The 25499-nt window shown below is 39.9% G+C and overlaps 1 protein-coding gene across 1 annotated transcript in view; it reads right to left on the bottom strand.

Moving 5' to 3' along the window:
• The window catches only part of ARHGEF26 (Rho guanine nucleotide exchange factor 26), a 143334-nt gene that overhangs the window by 24101 nt on the left and 93734 nt on the right, over nt 1–25499 (bottom strand). Inside the window, exons 10-11 of the mRNA XM_024245205.3 lie at nt 15553–15642; nt 7482–7636 (exon numbers count right to left, since the gene is read on the bottom strand). Of these exons, the coding sequence (XP_024100973.2) occupies nt 7482–7636; nt 15553–15642 (245 nt within the window). The remainder of the gene's footprint in view (nt 1–7481; nt 7637–15552; nt 15643–25499) is intronic.

Genomic DNA, 25499 nt, shown 5'->3' with positions numbered 1-25499 from the left:
ACACTCTAGTCAAACTTTGCTGGGATGAAGGACATTGAATTTATGCTGAAATTTACTTTAAGTCAAGGAGTTAAAATTTTTTTTTTCACTTGACTGAGGTTGATTTCCATTTCAAAGCTTGGTTTTAGAATTATACTACTAACATGTTTTTAGTGGAATAATATACAATTTTAAAGGAATGAAGTACGGCACAGCAGGTAAGAGTAGAGCCATGATTTGGAATGTCTGGTAAGAAACCCAATTCTAGGCTGGGCGCGGTGGCTCACACCTGTAATCCCAGCACTTTGGGAGGCCAAGGCAGGTGGATCATGAGGTCAGGAGATCCAGACCATCCTGGCTAACATGGTAAAACCCCGTCTTTACTAAAAATAGAAAAAAAAAATTAGCCGGGCGTGGTGGCAAGCACCTGTAGTCCCAGCTACTCGGGAGGCTGAGGCAGGAGAATCGCTTGAACCCAGGAGGTGGAGGTTGCAGTGAGCCGAGATCATGCCACTGCATTCCAGCCTGGGCAACTCCGTCTCAAAAAAAAAAAAAAAAGAAAGAAAGAAAGAAACCCACTCACTCACTGGCTTTGTGAACCAAAGCAAATTACTGATCCTCTCTGTGCTTCAGTTTTCTCATCTGTAAAGTGGGAATAACAATACCAACTTGACTGGATTGTTGAGAGGATTAAATGAGATAATACATTTATTACCTAATTGTGTGTAAGGCACTTACAAGCATGCCTGACTTACAGTAAATGTCAGCTATTTTTTAAATTTTCCTAACAGAATGCCATCCATTTAAATTGCCTGACATTTTGTTAAAAGCCTGATAATTATATGTTTTGCAAATGCGCAAGTGGACCAAGCATAATTAGAGCTAAATACCCATGTCAAGAGATCCACAATTTGGCAAGTGCTCAGACCTGCAAAACAAGGCACAATATTTATCCAGAAACTGATTTCAAATAGGCTTACTTGCTCAGTTCCTCAAGATAATTCTGAAGTCTAACAAACATGCCACATACATCCTATTTCATTGTTAATAATACAACAAATAGTGGAGATGAGGATCCCCATTCATCAGTATGATAAGCATCTGTTGTGATTCACTGCCACCAAAAAAGATGGCCAGTGACCCAGAAAAGGGCCAGGAAGCCCCATCCCTGTCACCAAGGGTCACCAGATGCCATAGCCCAGCACTTCTGTGGCTGCTCATGGGATGCTCTGAACCCATAGTCCTTGAAAAAGAGGAGATGGACAGTTCCGAGAGGCTGTCACCACCTTTCTGAAGCTCTCTCCCTGGGATAAGCTGAACTTAAGCAAGCCCTGAAGAGCAGGCACAGCTTCTTAAGTGGGTAACAAGGTTATCCAAATTATACAGCAACCCCACACTCCAATTCAGTAGTACCACACTACTGACTACGTCAATAAAAAGGAAAAATATACTATTTATTTCACATTTTTCAGCAACAATGTTATAGTGTCTCCTAATCATTTAGGAATAGTGCAAAAAAAAAAAAAAACTGCTACTACAACGTGTACACATGATTTACACCAATTTATAAAAGAATAAAAATTGACCAACAGTTTTTCCTCACTCACTTGCCGCCTGACATGGGTTTCATGAGGAGGGAAAGGCATAGAGTTAAAGGCATTTATTCCTAAACTGCTCGTGTTCTGGAGGCCATAAATTCAGGTCTGGTCCTAAAGCGTGCCGTACCTTCAGCTATGTAGCAATTACGTAAAGGTTTAAAATCATTTTTTAAAAACAATAAAATATTCTAGAAGCAGAAGGGCAATAATTTGATTTATGGCAAAATCTTTAGAGAGAGAAACACAATACCAAAAATAATCTTAATGATAGCGTGTATCAGTTACTTAGCAGGACTATTCATATTCACTGTAGTAAGAGCTTTATGTGCATTATCTCATTTAATTCTCACAGAAACTCCATGATGAAGATGATGTTATTATCCCCATATTACAGATAGAACACTGAGGCTCTGAGGGACGAGAAGTAATTTGCCCAGGATTTGAGCTCAGTTTTCTGACCCCAGGCATCGATATTGTGCTTCTCAGTGATGGCAGCTTTCAACATTTAACAGCAATGCCAACTCTCCTTACAGATGCAGAGGAAACAATACCTCATAACATCAGAGGAATCAAGGGTGCATATGACAGCGGAAGAAAAAAAGGAGCAAAAAGGAAACGGCTCCCATTTCTTTTCCACCCCATCTTGCCATCTTGAATTTAGAACTCAATTCCAAAATGGTCAGAAATAACCAAGCTTCATGTGTTCCAGGAATAAGGGAGCTTGCAGTCATTTTTACTGCCCTTCCTTTAGCCAAGATACTCTTAACTTTCCTAGGAACGAGTTTATTCTGCAGATGAAGACAGGTGTCAGGTGATTTCCAGCTTTCTATAACATGAAAGAGCATTCTCATGGAAAAAGCAAAAAATGGAACCAAACCAGGCCATGAACCTTTCAAGGGAGCCTGCACCGCTTTGAGCCACTGGGTGTTCAAACTATTTGGGAAAATCCAAATTTGAACTTAGGTCCTTGACCTTATGATAATGACCTAGTAGTTTGCTATTACAGAAAATTTTATAAAACCTGAAAAAAAATTAAAAATTTTGAAAACCTTTTTATAAAACCTAGAAAGTTGTAACCAGGGCTCAAGCTATGTCAATATACACAGTATTTATGGAACCAGAAATCAGGAAGTAGAAATCTCTTGTCTTAAATGTCTGCAGGAAGGAAATGTTATCAAAGGGAAACTCTTCCCCAGATTCTGATGCTAGATTAGCTAATGGCAGAGGAAAACTCACAAATATGATTTGGTACTGGTTCTAGTTTTCTACAACCAGTAAAACTATATACTCAACAAAAGCTTACTTTGGAAAAGATGTTTCTCCAAACAAACAAAAAAGGTGTAAGTTTCTATGCTTTTTCCCCCCAATAACTTTATAGGATGAGGGGAAAAGTAAAATATTCTAGAAAAATAAAATGAGAAGTAATGAACATAAAGAAATTGAGCCTCTGGAAACAAAGACTCAGATTAGAATCCTGGCTCTGCTGAAAGACCTTGAAAAAGATATTTTATCTCTCTTTTCCTCAGCATCTTCATCTGTGAAATGGAAATAATCCTGGCCTCCAGAACTGTGAGACAATAAATTCTGACTGTTTTAAGCCACTCGCTTTGTTTGTGGCACTTTGATACAGCAGCTGTAAGAAACTAACACAGTGAGGAAACAAGTACAGGAAGGAAAATTTTGCTTTCAGCTTCCGGTGAAATTGGTAGAGAAGACCTAAGCCAGATAGAAGGGACTATATCTTACAAAATAAATCTTTTAGAAGCTTGAACCTAGTCAGGTCTGGGATTCAGTTTTGTATTTCAAAACTAGGAACAACAGTATTTAGACCATAGGTTATACATGAAGGTATAGTCTGTAATTAGTCTTTATTATAATAAATTATCAGTAGGCACATATTGTATATTACAATGTTATCTGTTAATCTATGAGTATAACTTGACAATAAATTACTTTTATAGTACAATATTACTATTCTTGCTGTGTCAGTCTGATAGATTTACACACCTTCACTACTCCAAAGGCAAAGCTAGTTTAGTTTACTACCATGCTAGTATAGTGGTTGTCAACTAGCAGGGATTTGCCCCATGGGGACATTAGGCAAAAACGTCCAGAGACATTTTTGGTTGTCGCAACTAGGGTGCAAGGGGGCTGCTACTAGTGAACAGTGGATAGAGACGAGGAATGCTGCTAAAACATCCTACACTGCACAGGACAGTCCTCTACAACAAAGAAACATCAGGCCCCAAAATCTCAATCGTGCCAAGATTGAGAAGTCTGCTCTTGCAGTACCCAGATAACTTCTAGTCAAAGCTTCAAATACCAAAGTGTTCATGTCCTCATCCCTCATCCAGAGTAATCAATCATGTATCCTTTTGAAATTTGGTAGAACCAGGCTATTAATAGAGTGACTCACTAGCAGCTAGAGCTAATGGAAACTTTAAACTTTCTTGTAAAGAGAAAGGCACGTGCCCACAGCCCCAGCTACTCAGGAGGCTGAGGTGGAAGGGCTGCTTGAGCCCAGGAGTGTGAGGCTGCAGTGTGCTATGATCATGCCTGTGAATAGCCACTGACCTGCAGCCTGGGCAACATGACAAGGTCCCGTCTCTAAAAAAAAAAATTAATAATTAAAATAAGCTTGCTTTTAATGTTCTAAAAAAGTGAAAATTCCTGTCACAAAGACAGCGTCATGGCCACTCATCAAGCCAGCTTTACAAGCACTAGCAGTGATACATGCACTGCGAAGTGGAGGGGGTCCACACACCCTCAGCAATCTATGGAATGTGCCCAGTATAAACCTTCTGCCAGTCTGGATCGGAGGAGGAAGTGTAACTGTCCTCCCGAGCAGCTTTTCTCAGTAGCTGAAAAACCTCCCTGAAGAGGAAAACCACTGGAAGCCCAGCGGCTAAGTTCCTTGACTGAAATCTGGAATTAGAATTAGGCAGTGAGTGGCTAGATCAGTCCTCAAGCGCTGGCACAGGTGATTTTCCTTTATCTGTAACTTGTGGCCAAGCCTAAATTATTGCCTTGTTCAGGGTTGTTGTATCTCCTTTACTGTTGCCTCTGGCATGCAAAGCATTTGCAGTCGCCTCCTTGAAGCTATCATGTAAATACGGTCAGGCATAGTGTACATTTTTAACCAAGTCTGTTTATCAAGCTTCTGTGGTCTGCATGTCACCTCACCACATATTCAGGTCATAAACAATTAGGTCTCCAATACTATTACCTAAGAACACCCTAGAAATATAATGAACTAATTGGTAAGGCAAAAAAAATTCTAGTTTTGGTAAAAGCCAAGTTAGGTACTCAGGTTGTCCGCTCCACTGGAGCTGTGTATCTTGCTCTTAAAAAAAAAAAAAGAAAAAGAAAAAAAAACGGCCAGGTGCAGTGGCTCACACCTCTAATCCCAGCACTTTAGGGGGCTGAGACAGGCGGATCATCTAAGGTCAGAGTTCTAGACCAGCCTGACCAACATGGAGAAACCCCGTCTCCACTAAAAACACAAAATTAGCCAGGCGTGGTGGTACATCCCTGTAATCCCAGCTACTCAGGAGGCTAAGGCAGGACAATCACTTGAACCTGGGAGGTGGAGGTTGTGGTGAGCCAGAGATCACGCCATTGCACTCCAGCCTGGGCAACAACAGCAAAACTCCCGTCTCAAAAAAAAAAAAAAAAAAAAAAAATTTCTCAGAGACTCCCGATGGCATTGCTCTTTATTAATAATGCAAGTTCAAATTTACCTGAGCAAATAAATGTGGGATAGCTAGGAGAGCAACACTATCTGTGAAGGGCAAAGTACGCTACTAAGTAGAAGAGCACATACCTTAATTCTGACTTTCAATAGTCTATATTTATTGAGTAGGTCTGTGCAAATTCAAGAACAAAGTTGCACTGTACTGGTTTAAATACCTTTAATATTTTCATTAAGTCACCAAAGTCAACATAATTGAAATTACATTTATATTTAAAATTGGCTTGGTACTGTCAGTGTACATTTTACCATTTAAATCAAAAGTTTAGTTAAAGCTCTTGGTCCACTGAGACAGAACAAATATTTCAACAGCTGGAAGATGTTAAAAGTCAAGAGTTCTGGCATTTGAAGAGACATATATAATTACTCTCCCCTAAAAACAAAACATTCTGGAGAAAGCCAAGGAAAAATGCTATCTCATAGGAAACCAACAAAACACAAAAACATAAAAATTATAATTCTTCTCCCATCTTTCTTTATAAAATTTACGGCTGGGCGCGGTGGCTCACGCCTGTAATCCTAGCACTTTAGGAAGCTGAGGCAGGCAGATCACAAGGTCAGGAGATTGAGACCATCCTGGCTGACATGGTGAAACCCCATCTTCACCAAAAATACAAAAAATTAGCCGGGCATGGCAGCGTGCGCCTGTAGTCCCAGCTACTCGAGAGGCTGAGGCAGGAGAATGGCGTGAACCCGGGAGGCGGAGCTTGCAGTGAGCTGAGATCACGCCACTGCACTCCAGCCTGTGGGACAGAGCAAGACTCTATCTCAGAAAAAAAAAAAAAAAATTTTTTTACTTAGCTACTAGAACTATTTAGACTACTCCAGGTAAGAGAAGTAATTTCTCCTTGGAGATATGGAAATAGAATTTTCCTAAGTATGAAAAATAATGATCAGCATTTTAATGTATGTGTCATTGTCACATTATGGCTTCTCAGGGAAGACCATACTAACATTTCATTTCAGCTAGACAACCACTCAGCTGAAATAATTCATAACATGGTCTGATTAAAAGGAGCAAAAAGAAAAACTCAATCTGTTTTAATTTAGTTTGAATTTTCAAGCTATAAAGTCAGCAACTCAGAACTAGCATTTAATTAAATATTTCTGATACATTTGGACACTTACTTTGTATTTTCATAAAGATCTGTTTCTATAATTCTCTTCATCTTGCCTAAATTGCACCCCAGGACCACCCCTGCTCCCACCATGTGCCATCAATTCAGGCCACCATCATTTCCCTCATATGTGGAAATAACAGCCCACGGATTTACGTTTTTACTCTAAGTTCATATTCTAGAAAAGACAGAATATTTACATAGGACCTTATGTGTGTTGGGTGCATTTAATAAAGTATGTTCCCTAGAGAAAGGTAGAGCTGAAGTGTGTGTGTGTGTGTGTGTGTGTGTGTGTGTGTGTGTGTGTGTGTGTGTGTGTGTGTGTGTGTGTGTGTGTGTGTGTGTGTGTGTGTGTGTGTGTGTGTGTGTGTGTGTGTGTGTGTGTGTGTGTGTGTAACAGGAACAGTCTGACAGAAGAAATACTGGAAAGAAAAGGTTTCTACAATATTCTTCATGGACATCTCACCAGAGCTGGACACAAACACACAACTAGAAGCCTGAACAAACACTCTTCCAATCAAATGATTTACTTCATTCCCTTCAGAAGGGAGTATGGCTAACACATTCCCAGTCACAGGTGAATGTTTTAGACTAAGAATCATTAAAAGCAGTGCATTTTAAATTAAGTTACAAGGAGCACTAGAGTTGCTCCCCAACCTATTCTCAACTGGACCAACTTTTTTCTGTTTTACACAAAAATTTTATGGTAGAAGGAGTCTGAAAAACACTGAATGAGAATAAAAACAGTGCTACCTTCTCAGGGATATCATAAGAATTGAATGATATAAATGTGTAAAATGCTTAGAACAGTGGCTCAACAGAGGTTGGCAAGAATTATGATGCAGATAATGATTCAAGTCTGAAACTACATAAGCAATTTAAATAAAATTAACCATAGATGCAATCATGATTCAGTATGTAGAAACTATATTTCCAATATCTCTAGCTTTTAAAGGATGATCACACTAACAGGCATCTGAATGATAGAACTTTAAAACTGGAATGTCTAGTCAGCAACACCAGATAAAGACTTACCTCTTCTTCTTGGTGATAATGAGCACATCGTTAAAGAGAAAGAAGTAGACTTGCTGTTTGGATGTCCTTCTTGAGAAAAGCACAGTGTCTTCAACATAGGCTGTCAATTCACCTCTTTTTACCAACCACCGGGAGGAGGAGACTAAAGGAAAAGGCTACAAAAGGAGAAAAACCCAGTGACTAAAGCTAAATTGAAATCCTTTTAAGTTTACTGAAAGTAAAATCTAAAACGTACATTCAAACAAATGATACTTATCACAGTATGCATCATTGTTTTATAGGCATATAAAACTGAACTATAAATACAGAAGTACAGTGCATTCTTCAAGAAAAAATGAAAAAGAACAATATATCTTCCACTATAAAAAACTATTAACTCCCCAATATGAAACTAAAACTCAATGAGAAAATGTTATTGGATCAGTAAAAAATTACGGCCCTTCTATTAACTCTCAACTGAAAAAGAAAGTAAGGAGTTACTTAAAATTGAAAAGCCTAGTAATAAAATCTGTCAGAATCAACTAGTTATTTTAAATATCTCAAATCAGAATCTAAACATACAGAAAAACATAATTGTAGGTTAACGAGACAAATATAAAAGTCTACATTTACTTTATGAAGTAAAAAGGTTTCTTTCAAGAGAAAAAAAAACTACATGCTTATTTTTTTGTCTACAAATTATCTATTTAGCCATATTCTTGAGAACACCTGTTCTTAAGATCATGGTAGCTTTCTTCACGGAAGTTTGTACCTGAAAGCATCATACTACTTTCTGGCTGTGAAAATGAGGTTCTTCCAAAATAATCCATCATAATCATTATAATATCATAGAAAAGGCTGTATCCAAAAAATTACATACTGCTTTTTTATTTTCTTTATTCAGTCTTGTACAAGCCAACTGGAAAACTCTCAAAACTACAGAACAATCCTTACCCTTGAAAGCTTTTTTTTTTTAAGTTACCAGAAATGTTTACTGCCAAAAATCTGATTTAAAAGACTACATCCATAAAATAAGCAAAAGTTCTTGGACACACAAAACATAATGCAGAAATGTGATGCAATCAAACATCACCCTTTTCAGGAAATAATGATTAAAAATAGCTAAAGGAAATTGAGGATATTAGAGAGGAAATGAGAAGGCTAAGAAACGATTTCATATTTATTTTAAGCTTTATAAAGAGCTTTTATAAGAAGGTTGCTTATCATTTATATACTATTTTCCTGAAGGTCCAAAAAACGAAGATAAAAGATTATGGCTAACCCCAAACTTTTCAAAACTGGCTGCTAAGGGAGTTCATGAAGTTCCCAACCCCCAGAATCTCGAAATCAGACAATTACCCTACAGAGACAGCTGAGACCTTAAAGGTCGACAGATTGCTTAGATAACTCCGGCAGACTAGGCAGCACATACAAGAGGTCACCTTGTGTCAGGCTGAAGGGCCGTAATTACAGGAAACACAGGACTATCTTGCTATTGCGTGTAACCCTACAAGATGAACCAAGGACAGTATTATGGTTAAGTTTCAGTGCACATGCTGCCCTGTGACTGTTCTGATTTAGGGGGCGGAGAAAGAAAGATTTTTAAATTGTTTTATTGTTTTTAAAGCAGATTCATTTTTATGGAGTCCTCATACTCCACTAGGGGCAAAACTAAATTTCTACCTATAAATACCTAAAATTGACAATAGCTTTCAATACATCTATGCTTCTTTTGAAAACAAAAATCCAACATTATATATAGTTTATGTTTCAGATTTATTGTTAGAAGACTGAACTCAATCAGATAGGTTTTATTAAAGAAGATATATTAAAATGATCAAAATAAAGGAAATCAGAACAGCCCAAAGTGAGCATGAGTGAATTCCCCTAGTAAGGAAATGCTGAGACTAGAATCGATGTGTGAACCAGAAACTAGAAAAGAAATTCATGAACAAAGATATATACTAAATAGTACTGAAATACTATCCTAAATAGTACTGAAATAGTCTGTGCCTATGGAGCACAGACATTTCATTATTTTTTTCTATTACCTGGCATCCTAGAAAGCTAGCCTTGGCATAAAATGTAACTAATTTCATGGGGCAGCAAGAAAAGAGAGAGCTGCTGAAGAGCAAATAATTTTTTTTCACGTTGAGATAAAATTTACATAACATGAAATTCACCATTTCACCACTTCAAAGGGTGTAGAATACAGTGGTTTCTAGTACGTTCACAATATTGTTCAATAATCACCATTATGTAATTACAGAGCATTTTCATTACCTCAAAAGGAAACCCCATATGCATTCAGCAGTCATCCGCCACTCTTCCTCCCCCAAGCATCTGGCAACCACTAATCTACTTTCTAACTCTATGGATTTGTCTATACTGGATGTGTCATATAAATGGAATTATACAACATGTGATCTTTGAATTTGGTTTCTCTCAACTAGCATAACATTTCCAAGGTTCATCCATAAAGCATGTATCAGAACTTTATTCCTTTCTGTGCCTAAATATTTTACTATATGCATATATCACATTTTGTTTATCAATGCATCCGTTGATTTGGGCTATTTCCACTTTCTTGGCTATTATGAATAATGCTGCCATGAAGATTCGTGTATATGTTTTTGAACATCTCTTTTCAGTTCTCTTGGGTATATACCTAGGAGTGGAACCGCTGGGTCATATAGTAGTAACTCTTATGTTTAGATTTTTGGGAAACTAACAAACTGTCCTCTATAGCACAAAGATTTTTCTTGGATTTCCATTGTTAGCAAGGCCCCCAAATGGCAACCAGCAAAGCCTTCTGTCAACTAACATACCACCACTCCACTCAATCACACTGAATGTATGTCTCCTAAAGCAGCCTGAGAACCCTCAACTTCTCCATGTGCTTATTCATAAGGTCAAACTTTCCATCGCAAGACAAAAAAAAAAAAAAATTCTTCCCAACTCTGTAGAGGCAACTTTTAAAGAAAGCTGTTTTCTAGTGGGGAAAAAACACTGGATTTGAGACACAAACTAATCTCTGGTTTTCGATCTTCTTGGTTTAGTGACCAGCTTTTTCTCTACAACCATCATTTTCTTTCCTCCCATCTCACAGGATAAGCTCTCCTGTCTTCAACACCCTGCTTTCAGCTCTAAGGCCTTATTCCCTTGATTTATTCCCCTCTCATTAGTATTCTCTCCCTCCTGGCTCCCTTTCTGCAAACTATCCTGAAAACTATTCACAAAAAATGGTCCCTTGACTTTGTGTATCCTCTAGTTATCATCACTGCCCTATCCTCTTGATAGTCAAGCTTCTGGAATGAAAAGTCTAATCTGCTTCAACTGCTTCACATCCCATTCACTCTTCAATGCACCCACATCTATTTAACTATTCTGATAAAACATATCAATAATGTTTGCTGCTTGTTTACTATAAATCAGGTCTATTTCTATCCTTTATATCTCTTAAATAATTTAATTTTCAAAATAATTCCACGAGGGAAAGTACTATCATCAGCTTCACTTTAGGGTTCAGAAAACCAAGACATGAAAAGGTAAGTGATGCCCAAGGTTATACAGCTAGTAAGTGGTGCAGCTTCTACTGCAACTCAGGCAGGTCAGTTCTGGAGCCTGTGCTCTAACTTTATACTAGCTTCCAAAGTGCCAATCCAGGGATGCTTTCCACCTCCTCTCATATTACTGCAGTTTAGCACTTGGCAGTCTTCCAGAGAACCACAAGCAACATTAAAAATGAAAAACATGTGTGAAATGACAATGAAACACACACACACATGCCCTACAAAATTTACTTTCCTCCAAATTAGAAAAATATCCACATTATCATTATCATACAGTCATTGTTAAGAACGTGGACTCTGGAGTCAAAGATTTGAATCTAGACTTTATAACGTCTTGGTGTATAACCTTGAGCAAAGAATTTAATCTCCCTAGCTTCAGGTTCTTCATCTATAAAACAAAGTTAATAATAGGGTACTTTATAGGGTTCATGTGAGAATTAAATCAGATAAATGTGAAAATGGCACTACTTAGTAAATTTGCAACCAACATTCTCATAGTAGTAGCACCCATGGCCATACCATAAACCAAATATGGCCAAAATAGAACTCATTACCTTCCCCCAAAACTTGTTCCTCCTCCTGAATCTCCTATCTGAGTGAGTGGGTGGCTCTCCACCCAGTCAACCCGACAAGGCCCACTCCCTGACCGTTGCCCCTCACAGCTAATGACCAATAACTAGTTTCACCTGCATCTGTCCAAATATTTCATCTGCAAAAGCAAACTGTATTTCTTTTATATCTAAACCTTACTTTTTTCATTTAATAATATATAAGAAAGCTTTCCATATAGGTATCTAAAATTCTCTTTTATTCTTTTGAGTGGTATCACATTATTTGGGTATACTATAATTTATTTAATTAATCCTCTTTGATAGATATTTAGATGTTTTTCCTCATCTTTCACTATTACAAAACAACACTATAATAATAGCTCAGTGTGTATATAATTTTATACATTCATGAGTACATCTGTAGAATTCTTAGAAGTAAAATTGCTGAGTTGTAGTAACTTGCATTTGTAATTTTGATAGTTATTGCTAAATCGCACACCATTGGGGTAAAACAATCTTTCCCACCAGCAACATATAAAAATGCCTTTTTCTCCAATTCCATCAATAAAACGTGGTATCAAACTTTTGAATTATTTAAAAATATAAAAGATGAACTTCATTATCTTTATCTGCTAATCCTCAATTAGCAATTTTCCTCTGAGTGAAATAAAGCATCTTCAAAACTTTAATCATCATTTGGATTTCCTTTTCTGGTAGCAGTTTTCTAATTTGCAACTTTCTAGTGTTTTTTTTTTCTTTGTTTTACACAACAGGAATTTATGTCTCACAGTTTTGGAAGAGAAGCCAAGATAAAAGTGTCAGCAAGGCCAGGCTCTCAGAAGGTGCTAGGGAATAATCCGTTCCAGTCCTCTCCCCCAGCTTCTGGTAGTTTGCTGGCAATCTTTGGTGCTCCTTGGCTTGTAGACTAGTGGGTCTTCTCTTACATTTTGATTTTGATTTTATACATTGGGGATATTTACCCTTTGTCTGTATGTGAGTTGCAACTATTTTTTTCTCCAGTTTGCTATTTGCCTTTTCACTTTTTTCATGGTCTTTTTCTCTCTATAGAGAAATTTTTAAAAAATTTACATAGATAAATTAGGACTTTCTTCTTTTAATGACTTCTGGATTTGGAGTAAGTTGTAAAAGCCTTTCCCCATTGCTGAAGCTGTCTTTACTAAACACACATCTGATTGTGTCACTTCCCTGCTTAGAACTTTTCGGTGGCTCCCAAATGACCTCACTCAGCTCCTCCTCTTGGTACACAGGGCTGTCCATAGGAGTGTTTGCCTGCTACTGTAGCTCCACCCTGCTCCTCTTGTACCCCAAGTCTACCCACACTGAATGCTTACAATTCCTAGGCCACAGCAGTGGAAACTGTGCATTTGTTTCTGCTCTAAGGCTCTTCCTAACTCACCTTTCAAGATTCAGGTCAAACACACCTCTGGCATGAAGCCTTGCCAAACTGCTCCAAGTCCCCCAGCCCTCTCTGTCTCTTGCTCTTAGAGCTGTCCATCTCCCTTCCATTTCCAGTATTTTCCATAGTCTTCTAGCTACTGTGACAGCTGCAGACTTTGCTGACTCCTTTGATTTTCAGCAGTCTTCTACTAGACTATGAGGGGAGAGATGATCACGTTTTTGTTTATCTACTGCCTTCCACATGGAAGATGCTCAGTAAATCTGTTGTATTCTTACGATACTTGCCATGTATTTGGATAAATCATTTAACCTCATTGAACTTCTATTTTATCATCATTAAAATAAATTAAATAGAAATGTCCACTGTTATTCATATTGTATTATAAGGTCCTAAGATCTTACGAGTTATTTCCAATTAGTAATAATTAGTAATTCTAAGTGTTCTAAATGAGGTGCTCCACTGTAAATCCGTACTTTACGCTCACAAATATTTTAATCACTGAATGAAAACAACCAACCAAAAACTCAGGAACTCAATTGATGTTAATCACTTACGTTTTTGTTTTTTTTGTTTGTTTTTTGTTTTTTGTTTTTTTTTGAGATGGAGTCTCGCTCTGTCGCCTAGGCTGGAGTGCAGTGGCGCGATCTCAGCTCACTGCAAGCTCTGCCTCCTGGGTTCATGCCATTCTCCTGCCTCAGCCTCCCGAGTAGCTGGGACTACAGGTGCCCACCACCACGCCCAGCTAATTTTTTTGTATTTTTAGTAGAAAAGGGGTTTCACTGTGTTAGCCAGGATGGTCTCGATCTCCTGACCTCGGTTAATCACTTACTTTTAATGATCCTTGGGGTTAGCATTTTTCAATTACAAATTAATTTTGGGTTCTGGACAGTTTCTTTTTTTTTTTTTTTTTTTAAGAGTCTTGCTCTTTTGCCCAGGCTGGAGTGCAGTGGTGAGATACCGACTCAATGCAACCTCTGCCTCTTGGGTTCAAGCGATTCTCCTGCCTCAGCTTCCCAAATAGCTGGGATTACAGGTGCCTGCCACTAAACCCGGCTAATTTTTGTATTTTTAGTAGAGACAGGGTTTCATCATGTTGGTCAGGCTGCTCTCAAACTCCTGACCCCAGGTGATCCACCCACCTTGGCCTCCCAAAGTGCTGGGATTACAGGCATGAACCACCTCGCCTGGCCTAGACAGAGTTACTTAAAGTAATCTTATACCAAGTGACTTTTAGTGAAGAAGGGAAAAGAAAAATGGTTAGGGATTTTTTTCATCTTTCAAAATGAGGAAATTAAAAAACAAAAAACAAACTCGTTGTCAGATATACTTTCCAAAATATTTAGAAACAAATTAGAGAGAACAAGATTCTGAGAGGTGGGAGAAAGATGGGTTTTTTAATTGCTATAAATTTCTGTACAAGAACATTAAAACTATTTAAAGTGTGCGTGCATGCATGTGTGTGCATGTGTGTCTGGTTTTTGGCAAATACCCATCTTCTTCCCTTTTACAGTTTGTGTTTCTGCATCTAAACCATTACAGTCAGAATGTTACAGTAGAAGAGTTTACACTGACCTGCCAGTCAGGACATCTAGACCTTAGTCCTGATTTTATCACCACTAGCCAAGTGACTCTGCTGACAATTATTCTCTGGGTTTCTTTTCCTCATTCATAAAATAAAAGGGTGTAGCTCGACTATATCAGTGATCCTCAATTTTAGTATATATGCTGCCAAAGCAAGCATGCAGTAATCCTCAAACTACATGACATGGCAGACAATCTGCTCTTTACAGAATACCATGAAATGCTGATCACTATAATTTGACTGAATGAAATAGAAACACTTTTACTAGGGAAAAACATGACCAGTCATTTAAAATTGTTTAATTACATTTACAAGTTATAAAACTGAATAGCGTCACAATTGTGAGCACTCACTTTCCGTTAAAAACTCAGCCATGAGCCAACAAAAGAATGGCCATGACCTAGATTTGCCATTAACTGTCATTTTCTTCTTTGTTCATCTTGTCATCTGCTCAAGAGCAGTATCAGACAAGGAATAACAAGCAGCACATATTCAAAAAAATTATGAGAGAAAAACAAACTTGAAAAAAATTATCCATTAACGATCTGTTTTGTAAGCGAGAAAAGGAGTGTCCTTATTTAATTTAGGAGAACACTGGTCCAGCTCATGGAATATTACTGTTTTTCAGAACATTTTGAGAATAATGAAGGAATCTCCTTTCAATTCTAAAATTCTATTATTTTAACTACCCTATTCTATTATTTTATTTATTCCCCTAAGCTTGGTGTCTTCCTGGAAAAAAAAAAAAGTGCTTCTTAGATAATGCCTGGCTTCAGGGCCTGGAGGAAGGTCACTCTGTCTGGTACAAGCAAAAGCAAAATTGCCTGAAGCATCTGCTACTCCCTCTTATCAATTTATGACCCTTCTTTGAAAAGCAATTTCCTATCTACTTTGTTGCCCTCAACTGTCTCTCTCTATTTAGAGAAAAACGTAGGCAAGAACAGTAATGAACAAGGTACAAGAATACCTTAATTTTAAATTCCAGCTGGGAGTTAATTGTGTACATCATCTCAGTCCTTTCCATCTTCCGGGCGCCCTCATTGCACAGTCGAACCAACTGGGAACACAGAAGAGTAACGAGGGTTAAAGGTCAAGGGTAGAAACATCACTTTCAAAAGCAGAACTCTCACAGGAAATAAGTAACACTTGGGAAGCCCTAGAGACTCATTTCTGACAGAGAACTCACAGTTTTTCACAGTTAAGACATTCGTATCCAGTTAGAAGTGGTGTGATCAGGATGTGAAGACAGAAGGGAAAAAAGGTCACCCTATCTCAGGGAAAGCTGCAACCCTCGCCCCTCTTCCAAATCAGAGCAGCTGAAGGGAGATGGCCAACCTCAAAGGCAAAATCTAAGCAGAGTGCTGTGTAAAGCATGTGACCAGTAAACAAGTGCTGAAGAGGGAAGTCTTGCAGGGGAGCCTGACAGTCAAGGATTCTTCAACAATAGCCAAGCTAAGGCCATCAGTTAAATTTCAGTTTCACTGGAAGCACTAAATTATCTATAAAGCAAAATTATCTACAAAGGACTTTCACAGTCATTTAATGAGTACCTAATCTTAATTCACTGGTCTAAATCAAAACAAATTTTGCATCTCAAATTTCTCATTAACTGGAAAATCTGGGGAAAAAAAAAAAAAAAATGCCCATATTAGAGTCATTGGCCATAAAAACAAACGCGTTGTTAAAAGGACTGGAAATTTTAATTGGATTTATTTTTAATATTTCGGTTTGTTAAGTAATGCCCACTATAAAAATATAGTTATAAAAATATAAACATGCCCACTATAAAAATAAATGATTATTATAATATAGAAGTAAATAAAATAGGCCATAAAAGGTCCTGACCTACTCCCACTGCACAGATGTAGTTGGAAACAGACTGGGTCATATACTTTCTCTTTTTTTCCTATGTTTATATGAACATATAAATACATACATATATGTACAGAAATTTTTTTTTTTTTGGAAATGATCATTTCATGCTTGTGTGTCTTTTTTCTTTTTTCACTTATCAATTATTACAGACTAAATGTTTGTGTTTCCCCCATATTCATGTTGAAATCCTAACCTCAATGTGATAATATTACAAGGCAACGTGATAATATTGGGAGGTTATCAGGTCATGAGAGTGGAGTCCTCATGAATGGGATTAGTGCCCTTATAAGAAGAGACAGGATAGCTTTCTTCTCTCTGCTCTCTCTCCACTATGTGAGGACACAGGGAGAAGGTGGCCATCTGCAAACCAGGAAACCAGCCTTCAGCAAACACTGGTTCTGCCTATACCTTGGTCTTGGACTGCGCCCAGCCTCCAGAACTGTGAGCAATAAATATCTGTTCCTTAAACCAACCAGTTTATGGTACTCTGTTACAGCAGCTTGAATTAAGACAAAAATATTTCCTCTTCTAAAATATCGTTCATTAAAAAAAAAAGTTTATTTAGTACCTACCATGTTTCAGGTACTAGGGTTATAATACTTACAATCCCTAACCTCACGAAAGAGCAGACAAAAGGCAAAAAAAAAAAAAAAAATCACAGACTGAGATCATAAAGTAAAAGCATAGGTGAGTAGAGGAGTGGGAAGTGGGGAGGGATCCAAGGGACCCTCTCCTGAGAGGTCATTTAAGCTGAAAGCTGAAGGAGAAGTAGTTACTACTAAATGATAAGATGGTTCACAGAGAAGGGACACCATGAGCAAAGGATGAGATGAGAAAGTGTGTGACTGTTTGAGTGAGTCAAACAAGACCCTGGCATAAAGGAAGGTGGCATGGGATGAAGCCAAAAGAGATAGGCCAAGGTTAGATCATGCAAGGTCTGAAGGTGTCTGGATTGTATTCTACGCGCAAAAAAAAAGTCACCAGCAGGCTTTCAGTGGGGGAATGATATGATCCAATTTATGCTATAATAATTATATGGACTTTCCACAATATATTTATTCTATTTCCTATTAATGGGCACTTAAACAATTTCTAATTGCTCACTTGGTTTTTAGATTTGGAGGGCAAACCTGTCTTCAATGACAGCATATCTTTAGCTGTGGCCTGTGAGTTCACTGATGCAGGGATTGATAGCTATATCTGATCAATGCTAAGAGCCAAAATACCTAGGTGTGAGACAGGAGCAACCTGAAACTGCAATACCCTGAAAGGAACAGGACATATCAGGGTGAAACCCAAGCACCATATCAGGCTCCTGCTGCTTGGGACATTTTTGTGACTTCTCTTGGGGAATGTGTTCATAGCTCCCAAATCTATGTTCCCAGACTTTGTCTACATCCTAGGCTCTGGATCCAACTATCTACATGGCATCTCTTCTTAAATGTCCCAGAGCCATTTCAAATTCAGCATGACCATACCTGAGCATCTCCTTCATCACGCTCTTGCCCCTGGCTCCACACTGTCTATCCTGGTGAATCAACTCAGCATCATCCACTTTCCTCCAAAACTTGGCCCTCACCACTCAGACCCCTCTCTCTGCTTTGCCCTCCACATATAATCCAAGTCTCCTTAATGATGCTGTCCTGCTGTCCACTTCCCTCTACCTGCCCTGGCCACTGAACTCAGGCTCAGACCTCTTGCTGCCTGGATTACTGGCCTCTTAATTCTTTTCCTCACTTCTGCCCTACCCTTAAGCATCCTCCAAAAATAAGATGCCAGTTTTTCTAAGTTCAGATCTGATCATGAAACAACTCCACTAGATATCCTTAAAAGGCTCCCTGAAGCTTTCAGAATAAAGTCTTAGCAAGACCCTTCATGATCTGGTGCCTACTTCCTTGATCCCTAACCTCTCACTGCTCCCATGTGGGGCCTCAGCCCTACCAAATGTTGGATGCATATGCTGTGTTCCGCCTTCCCTCCTTTGCATGTGTGTTTCCCTGTCTGAATATCCTTCACCCCACTCTGTCCAACTGACTCCTTATCTAGATTTATATCCCCCTACTTGTCTTTCAGTGCTCAGTGTGGGCACTACCTCTCCAAAAAGACTGGAGAGCACAGACTATAAAATTTCTGTAATTGTAAGCCCAGAGTCCAATATAGCACCTAACGCCCAATGGGATATTCTGCAAATGTTTCTGCATAAACAAACCACCTTCAGAGCCTGTTTATAAGTCATTTTAAAAAAAAGAAACAATTTATTCATAGTTATCCTCCCCCCTTTTTTGTGGAGATGGGGTCTCACTACATTGTCCAGGCTGGTCTTGAACTCCTGACATCAAGTGATCATCCCACCTTAGCATCCCAAACTGCTAGGATTACAGATATGAGCCAGCACACCAGGCCAATAGTTATCCCTTCATAAAATGAAAAGAAAAAATGGCATTATTAAGTTTGGGTTATCTTATTTCTTAAACTTCCAAATTCTGAGCCCATCAGCAAAAGCTGGAGTCATGCCACCACTAGGGAAATCCTAAAGAAACCAAAGGTGCTTCAGAAGTCAGACCAAAAACAAGATTCCCAAGATGTCTTAAGCAATGGTGTCATCAATGGAGTTGATTTTAATTAGTATTTTGAAGAGACAAGCATTAATTTGAACATACGTGTTCTGCTGTTTTTATTGAAAACAGCCTCAGTATATTACTGGACCTTCCTTCAATTTATGCCAAAGCTTTATTAAATTTGGTTTGCTAAAGCTTTTGTCCCAGGCCTAATGAATATATATTAGGCTTGGAACAAAAGCATACACACACACACACACACACACACACACACACAGACACACACTCTCTCTCTCAATGTTACTAGTAAAGAAATGTAAATTAAAACACAAAGTCTTTTTGATCTATCAAATTAACAAAGATTAATGGAATATCTGATCCTGGCAGTATGCAGTAAGATAGACACTTTGAAATACTACTGGTGGATGTGGACATGAACTTTTCTGGAAGGCACTTGGGCATTATATACAAAAGACTTTAAAACATTCTTGTGTTTTTCTTCCCATGAACCCACTTCTGAAAATGTATCTTTAGAAACAGTTAGATGTGCACAATCATTCAGGTAAGACAGTGTTCAATGGAGCACAACTTAGAATGTTAAATGAAACAGGTACCATGTATGCCATGGATCCCCCACCCCCAGGGCCATGGATTGGTCAGGAATCCAGCGCACAGCAGGAGGTGACTGGAGGGCAAGGGAGCATCACTGCCTGAGCTCTGCCTCCTCCTCCTGTCAGATCAGTCACAGCATTGGATGCTCATAGGAGTGTGAACCTTACTGTAAACTGCGCATGTGAAGGATCTAGGCTGTGCGCTCCTTATGAGAATCTAATGCCTGATGATCTGAGGTGAAATGGTTTCATCCCGAAACCACCTACCACCTACCCCCCACCCCTGTCTGTGGAAAAATCATCTCCTATGAAACCAGTCTGGGGTGCCAAAAAGGTTGGAGACCACTTTTAAGTGTTCCTTTACAGCCACACGCTAATATTGGAATAGAAAGCCAAACAGAAGGATACAAAATAGAATGACAATAGTCATCTTTAAGTGATAAAATTACTGATGCATTTTACTGTCTCTTAAATTTTCCAAATATTCTGCAATGTACATTTATTATTTTATCCAATTTTCCTTTTTTTTTTTTAGACAGGGTCTTGCTCTGTCACCCAGGTTGCAGTGCAGTGGTGTGATCATGGTCACAGGGTCTATCATGGCATGATCAACAACCAGGGCTCAAGCCATCCTCCCACCTCAGCCTCCCGAGCAGTTGGAACCACAGCTGTGTGCCAGGCTAATTTTTTGATTTACTGTAGAGAAGAGGTCTCACTATGTTGACCAGGCTGGTCTCGAACTCCTGGGCTCAAGCAATACACCTACCTCAGCCTCCCAAAGTGCTGGGATTATAGGTGTGAGCCACTGCACTTGGCCACTTTATCCACTGTTAAAATATACCAATGTCAACTTAAATACGTTCTTACAGAGCTGTACTTAGCCTTATGACTTCCTCCCTTCCAAATTCTCCTCCCTTTACCACAGCTAACAATGGTTGAAAGTGTGATATGCATGATTCTGGGACTATTTCTACATATCAATAAAATACACACACACACACACACATATATATACATACACACACACATATACATTATTTTCTAGGTGTCATTACGCTATTTATATTGTTCTGCAACTTAATTTTCTGCACTGAACAATACAGCTTGTTTGCAGGTTAAAATATATATATTGGCCCAAGGCCAACTAAGATAATGGAATAGAAAGCTCCACCGATCATCCTCCCCGCTACCCTCTTCAAGGACACCAATTTAACAACTATCAACACAGAGAAAACACCTTCGTAAGAACCAAAACTTAGGTGAGCTCTCAGTACCTGGTTTTATCTTCATATTGCTGAAAGAGGCACTAAAGAGAGAGAAAAAACAGTCTTGAATCCCCGATGCCACACCCCACCCACCCCCGTCTCCTACAGCAGCGGCATGTTGCGGAGAGCATCTCTGGGCACTGCGGGAGAGAAAACACAGCAATTGTGAAGCACTGAACTCAGTGCTGTCCTGTTAGAGCAGGAAAAAAAACAGACCAAACTCAGCTGATGCCCATCCAAGGAGGGAGCATTTAAATCAGCCCTAGTCAGAAGGGAATCACCTATCCCAGCAGTCTGAACTTGAGTTCTCACCATCAAGGCCTACAGCACTCTGTGTCTCTCACTGAACTTGAAAGGCAGTTTAGGCCATAAGGACTGTGACAATTAGGCAAGTCCTAGTGCTGAACTAGGCCTAGAGACAATGGAATGGGGGCTCACATGACATACTGAGACACCAGCTGTGGCAGCCAAGTGAGTGCTGGCATGCACAGCTGGGGCTCCAAAAGAGACCCCTTCCTTCTGCTTGAGAAGAGGAGAGGAAAAAATAGGAAGGGCTTTGTCTTGCATCTTGGATACCAGCTCAGCCACAGCGGGAGAGGGTAATGCTCATTGTTGTTAGGCCCCCATTCCAGGCCCTACCTCCCAGACAACATTTTTTTTTTTGTCGGGGGGCCGACTCGATCTGTCACCCAGGCTAGAGTGCAATGGCGCGATCTTGGCTCACTGCAACCTCCATCTCCCGGGTTCAAGTAACTCTCCGGCCTCAGCCTCCCAAGTAGCTGGGATTACAGGTGCCCGCCACCACACCCAGCTAATTTTTTGTATTTTTAGTAGAGATAGGGTTTCACCATATTGGCCAGGCTGGTCTCAAACTCCCGACCTCAGGTGATCCACCTGCCTCGGCCTCTCAAAGTGCTGGGATTACAGGTGTGAGCCATTGTGCCTGGCCCCAGACAACGTTTCTAGACACACCCTGGCACCAAATGCAATGGGCAGCCAGGAGCAGTGGCTCACGCCTGTCATTCCAGCATTTTGGGAGGCCGAGGTGGGCAGATCACTTAAGGCCAGGAGTTTGAGACCAGCCTGGCCAGCATGGTGAAACCCCGTCTCTACTAAAAATACAAAAAATTAGCCAGGCATGGTGGTGCGTGCCTATAATCCCAGCTACTTGGGAGGCTGAGGCATGAGAATCGCCAGAAGGGAACCTGCTGCCTTGAAGAAAAGAACCCAGTCCTGGCAGTATTCAATGCCTGCTAACTGAAGAGCCCTTGGACCCTGAATAAACAGCTTGGATACCCAGGTACTATGCCGAGGGCCTTGAGTCAGCCTCTGAGACTTCCTGGATTCAGGTACCAGCATGCTCACAGGAAGGCAGAACACCAAGCAGGCTCCTGGGGTCCCCAACTCCAGGACTTGACTTCTGGATGGCATTTCTGGACCTGCCCTGGGTCAGAGGGGAGCCCACTGCCCTGAAGGGTGAGTCCCAGGCCAGGCAGCATTTACCACAAGCTGACTTAAGAATCCTTGGATCTTAAGGGAACATCAACAGTAGTCTGGCAGTACTCCTTGTGGCCTGGGGTGGTGGTAGCTAAAAAGTGAGGCTCCTGTCTTTGGAAAAGGAAAGTTAGAGTGGGAGGAACTGCATCTTGTGGTTTGAGTGGCAGCTCAGCCTCAGTACAACAGAACGCCAGGAAGACTTCTAAGGTTTTTGACTTTAGACCCTGACTCACAAACGGTACCTCTCGACCCACCTGGGGTCTGGGGGACCTCCCTGGCCTGAAGGGAAGGACACAGGCCTGGCTGGCTTTCGACTGACTGTAGAGCCTAAGGGCCTTGAGTAAACAGGCAGTAGCCAGGGAGTGGTTAGAGCAGACCTTGAGCAAGATCCAGCACTGTGCTGGCTTCAGGTCTTACCCGGCGCAATCATAGTGAGGGTGGCCACAGGAGTGCTTGTGTCACTCCATCCCCATCTTTAGGTGACTCAGAACAAAGAGAGAGGCTATGTATCTGGGAGAAAGTAAGGGAAGAGAACAAGAGTCTCTAACTGGTAATCCAGAGAATTCTTCCAGATCTTAGACCATCAAGATGGTACCTATATTAATCTGCAAGAACCACAGTGTTACTGGGATTTGGGTGCCCCTAAAGCAGATACAGCTTAGATCACAACACCCAAGTTCTTTCACATGTCTGGACAGCCTTCCCAAGAAGGATGGGTACAAATAAGCCCAGACAGTGAAGACTACAATAAATATCTAACTCTTCCATGCCCAGAAACAAAGAACATCTACTAGCATCAACACCATCCAGGAAAACATGACTTTACCAAATGAACTAAATAATGAACCAGGGACCAATCCTGGAGAAACACACATATGTGACTTTTCAGGCAAAGAGTTCAAAACAGCTGTGTCGAGGAAACTCAAGGAATTCAAGATAATACAGAGAAGGAATTCAGAATTATACCAGCTACATTTAACAAAGAGATTGAAATAATTAAAAGAAATCAAGCAGAAATTCTGGAGCCAAAAAATGCAACTGGTGGCCAGGCACAGTGGCTTATACCTGTAATCCCAGCATTTTGGGAGACCAAGGTGGGCGGATCACTTGAGGCCAGGAGTTTGAGACCAGCCTGGCCAGCATGGTGAAATCCCATCTCTACTAAAAATACAAAAAATTAGCCAGGCATGGTGGTGTGTGCCTGTAATCCCAGCTACTTGGGAGGCTGAGGCATGAGAATCGCTTGAATCCAGTAGGCGGAGGTTGCAGTGAGCCAAGATTGCGCCACTGTACTCCAGCCTGGGTGATAGAGTGAGACTCCATCTCAAAAAAAAAAAAAAAAAAAAAGCCAGGCGCGGTGGCTCATGCCTGTAATCCCAGCAATTTGGGAGGCCGAGGCGGGTGGATCTCAAGGTCAGGAGATCGAGACCATCCTGGATAACACGGTGAAACCCCATCTCTACTAAAAATACAAAAAATTAGCCAGGTGCAGTCGCAGCAGCTGTAGTCCTAGCTACTCCAGAGGCTGAGGCAGGAGAATGGTGTGAACCCGGGAGGCAGAGCTTGCAGTGAGCCGAGATCGCGCCACTGCACTCTAGCCTGGGCGACAGAGCGAGACTCCGTCTCCAAAAAAAAAAAAAAAAAAAAATGCAATTGGCATACTGAATACTGCACCAGAGTCCTTTAATAGCAGAATTAGTCAAGCAGAAGCAAAAATTAGTGAGCTTGAAGACAGGCTATTTGAAAATACACAGTCAGAGGAGATAACAGAAAAAAGAATACAAAAAGATTAAGCATGGCTACAGGAGCTAGAAAACAGGCTCAAAAGGGCAAATCTAAGAGTTATTGGGCTTAAAGAAGAGGTAGAGAAAGAGACGAGAGACGGAGTAGAAACTTTATTCAAAGGGATATAACAGAGAACTTCCCAAACCTAGAGAAAGATATAAATATCTAAGTACAAGAAGGTTACAGAACACCAAGCAAATTTAACCCAAAAAAGACTACCTCAAGGCATTTAATAATTAAACACACAAAGGTCAGAGATAAAGAAAGGATCCTGAAAGCAGCAAGAGGCTGAGGATGGCGGCTCACACCTGTAATCCCAGCACTTTGAGGGACCAAGACAAGAGGATCACTTGAGCCCAGTTTTTGTTTTGTTCATTTACAACTTTTATTTTAGCTTCAGGGGTATGTATGCCCAATATGCAGGTTTGTTACATAGGTAAACATGTGCCATGGTGGTTTGCTGCACAGTTCATCCCATCACCCAAGTATTGCCCAGAATCCACTAGCTATTCTCCCTAATTCACTCCCTCCTCCCACCCACCATCCTCCAATAGGCCCCAATGTATGTTGTTCCCCCCTTGTGTCCATGTATTCTTATCATTTAGCTCTCACTTATAAGTGAGAACATGTGGTATTTGTTTTCCTGTTCCTGCATTACTTTGCTAAGGATAATGGCCTCCAGTTCCATCTATGTCCCTGCAAAGGACATGATCTCATTCTTTTTTATGGCTGCATAGTATACCATGATGTATATGTACCACACTTTCTTTATCCAGTCTATCATTGATGCGCACTTAACTGGATTCCATGTCTTTGTTATTGTAAATAGTGCTGCAATGAACATACATGTGCATGTGTCTTTATAACAGAACGATTTCTATTCCTTTGGGTGCATACCCAGTAATGGGATTGCTGCGTCAAATGGTATTTCTGTTTCTAGGTCTTTAAGGAATCACCACACTGTCTTCAATAATGGTTGAACTAATATACACTCCCATCAATAGTGTAAAAGCATTCCTTTTTCTCCACAACCTCACCAGCATCTGTTACTTTTTGAATTTTTAATAACAGCAATTCTGATTAGTGTGAGATGGTATCTCATTGTGGTTTTCATTTGCATTTCTCTAATCAGTGATGTTGAGCTTTTTTTTATATGTTTGTTGGCCACATGTATGTCTTCTTTTGAGAAGTGTCTGTTCATGTCCTTTGCCCACTTTTTAATAGTTTTTTTTTTCTTGTAAATTTGTTTAAGTTTCTTATAGATGCTGGATATTAGACCTTTGTCAGATGCATAGATTACAGAAATTTTCTCCCATTCTGTAG

The sequence above is a fragment of the Pongo abelii genome, chromosome 2 (genome assembly GCF_028885655.2).
Source record: "Pongo abelii isolate AG06213 chromosome 2, NHGRI_mPonAbe1-v2.0_pri, whole genome shotgun sequence".
Lineage (NCBI taxonomy): Eukaryota > Metazoa > Chordata > Mammalia > Primates > Hominidae > Pongo > Pongo abelii.
This window is presented reverse-complemented; position numbering and strand designations above follow the sequence as displayed.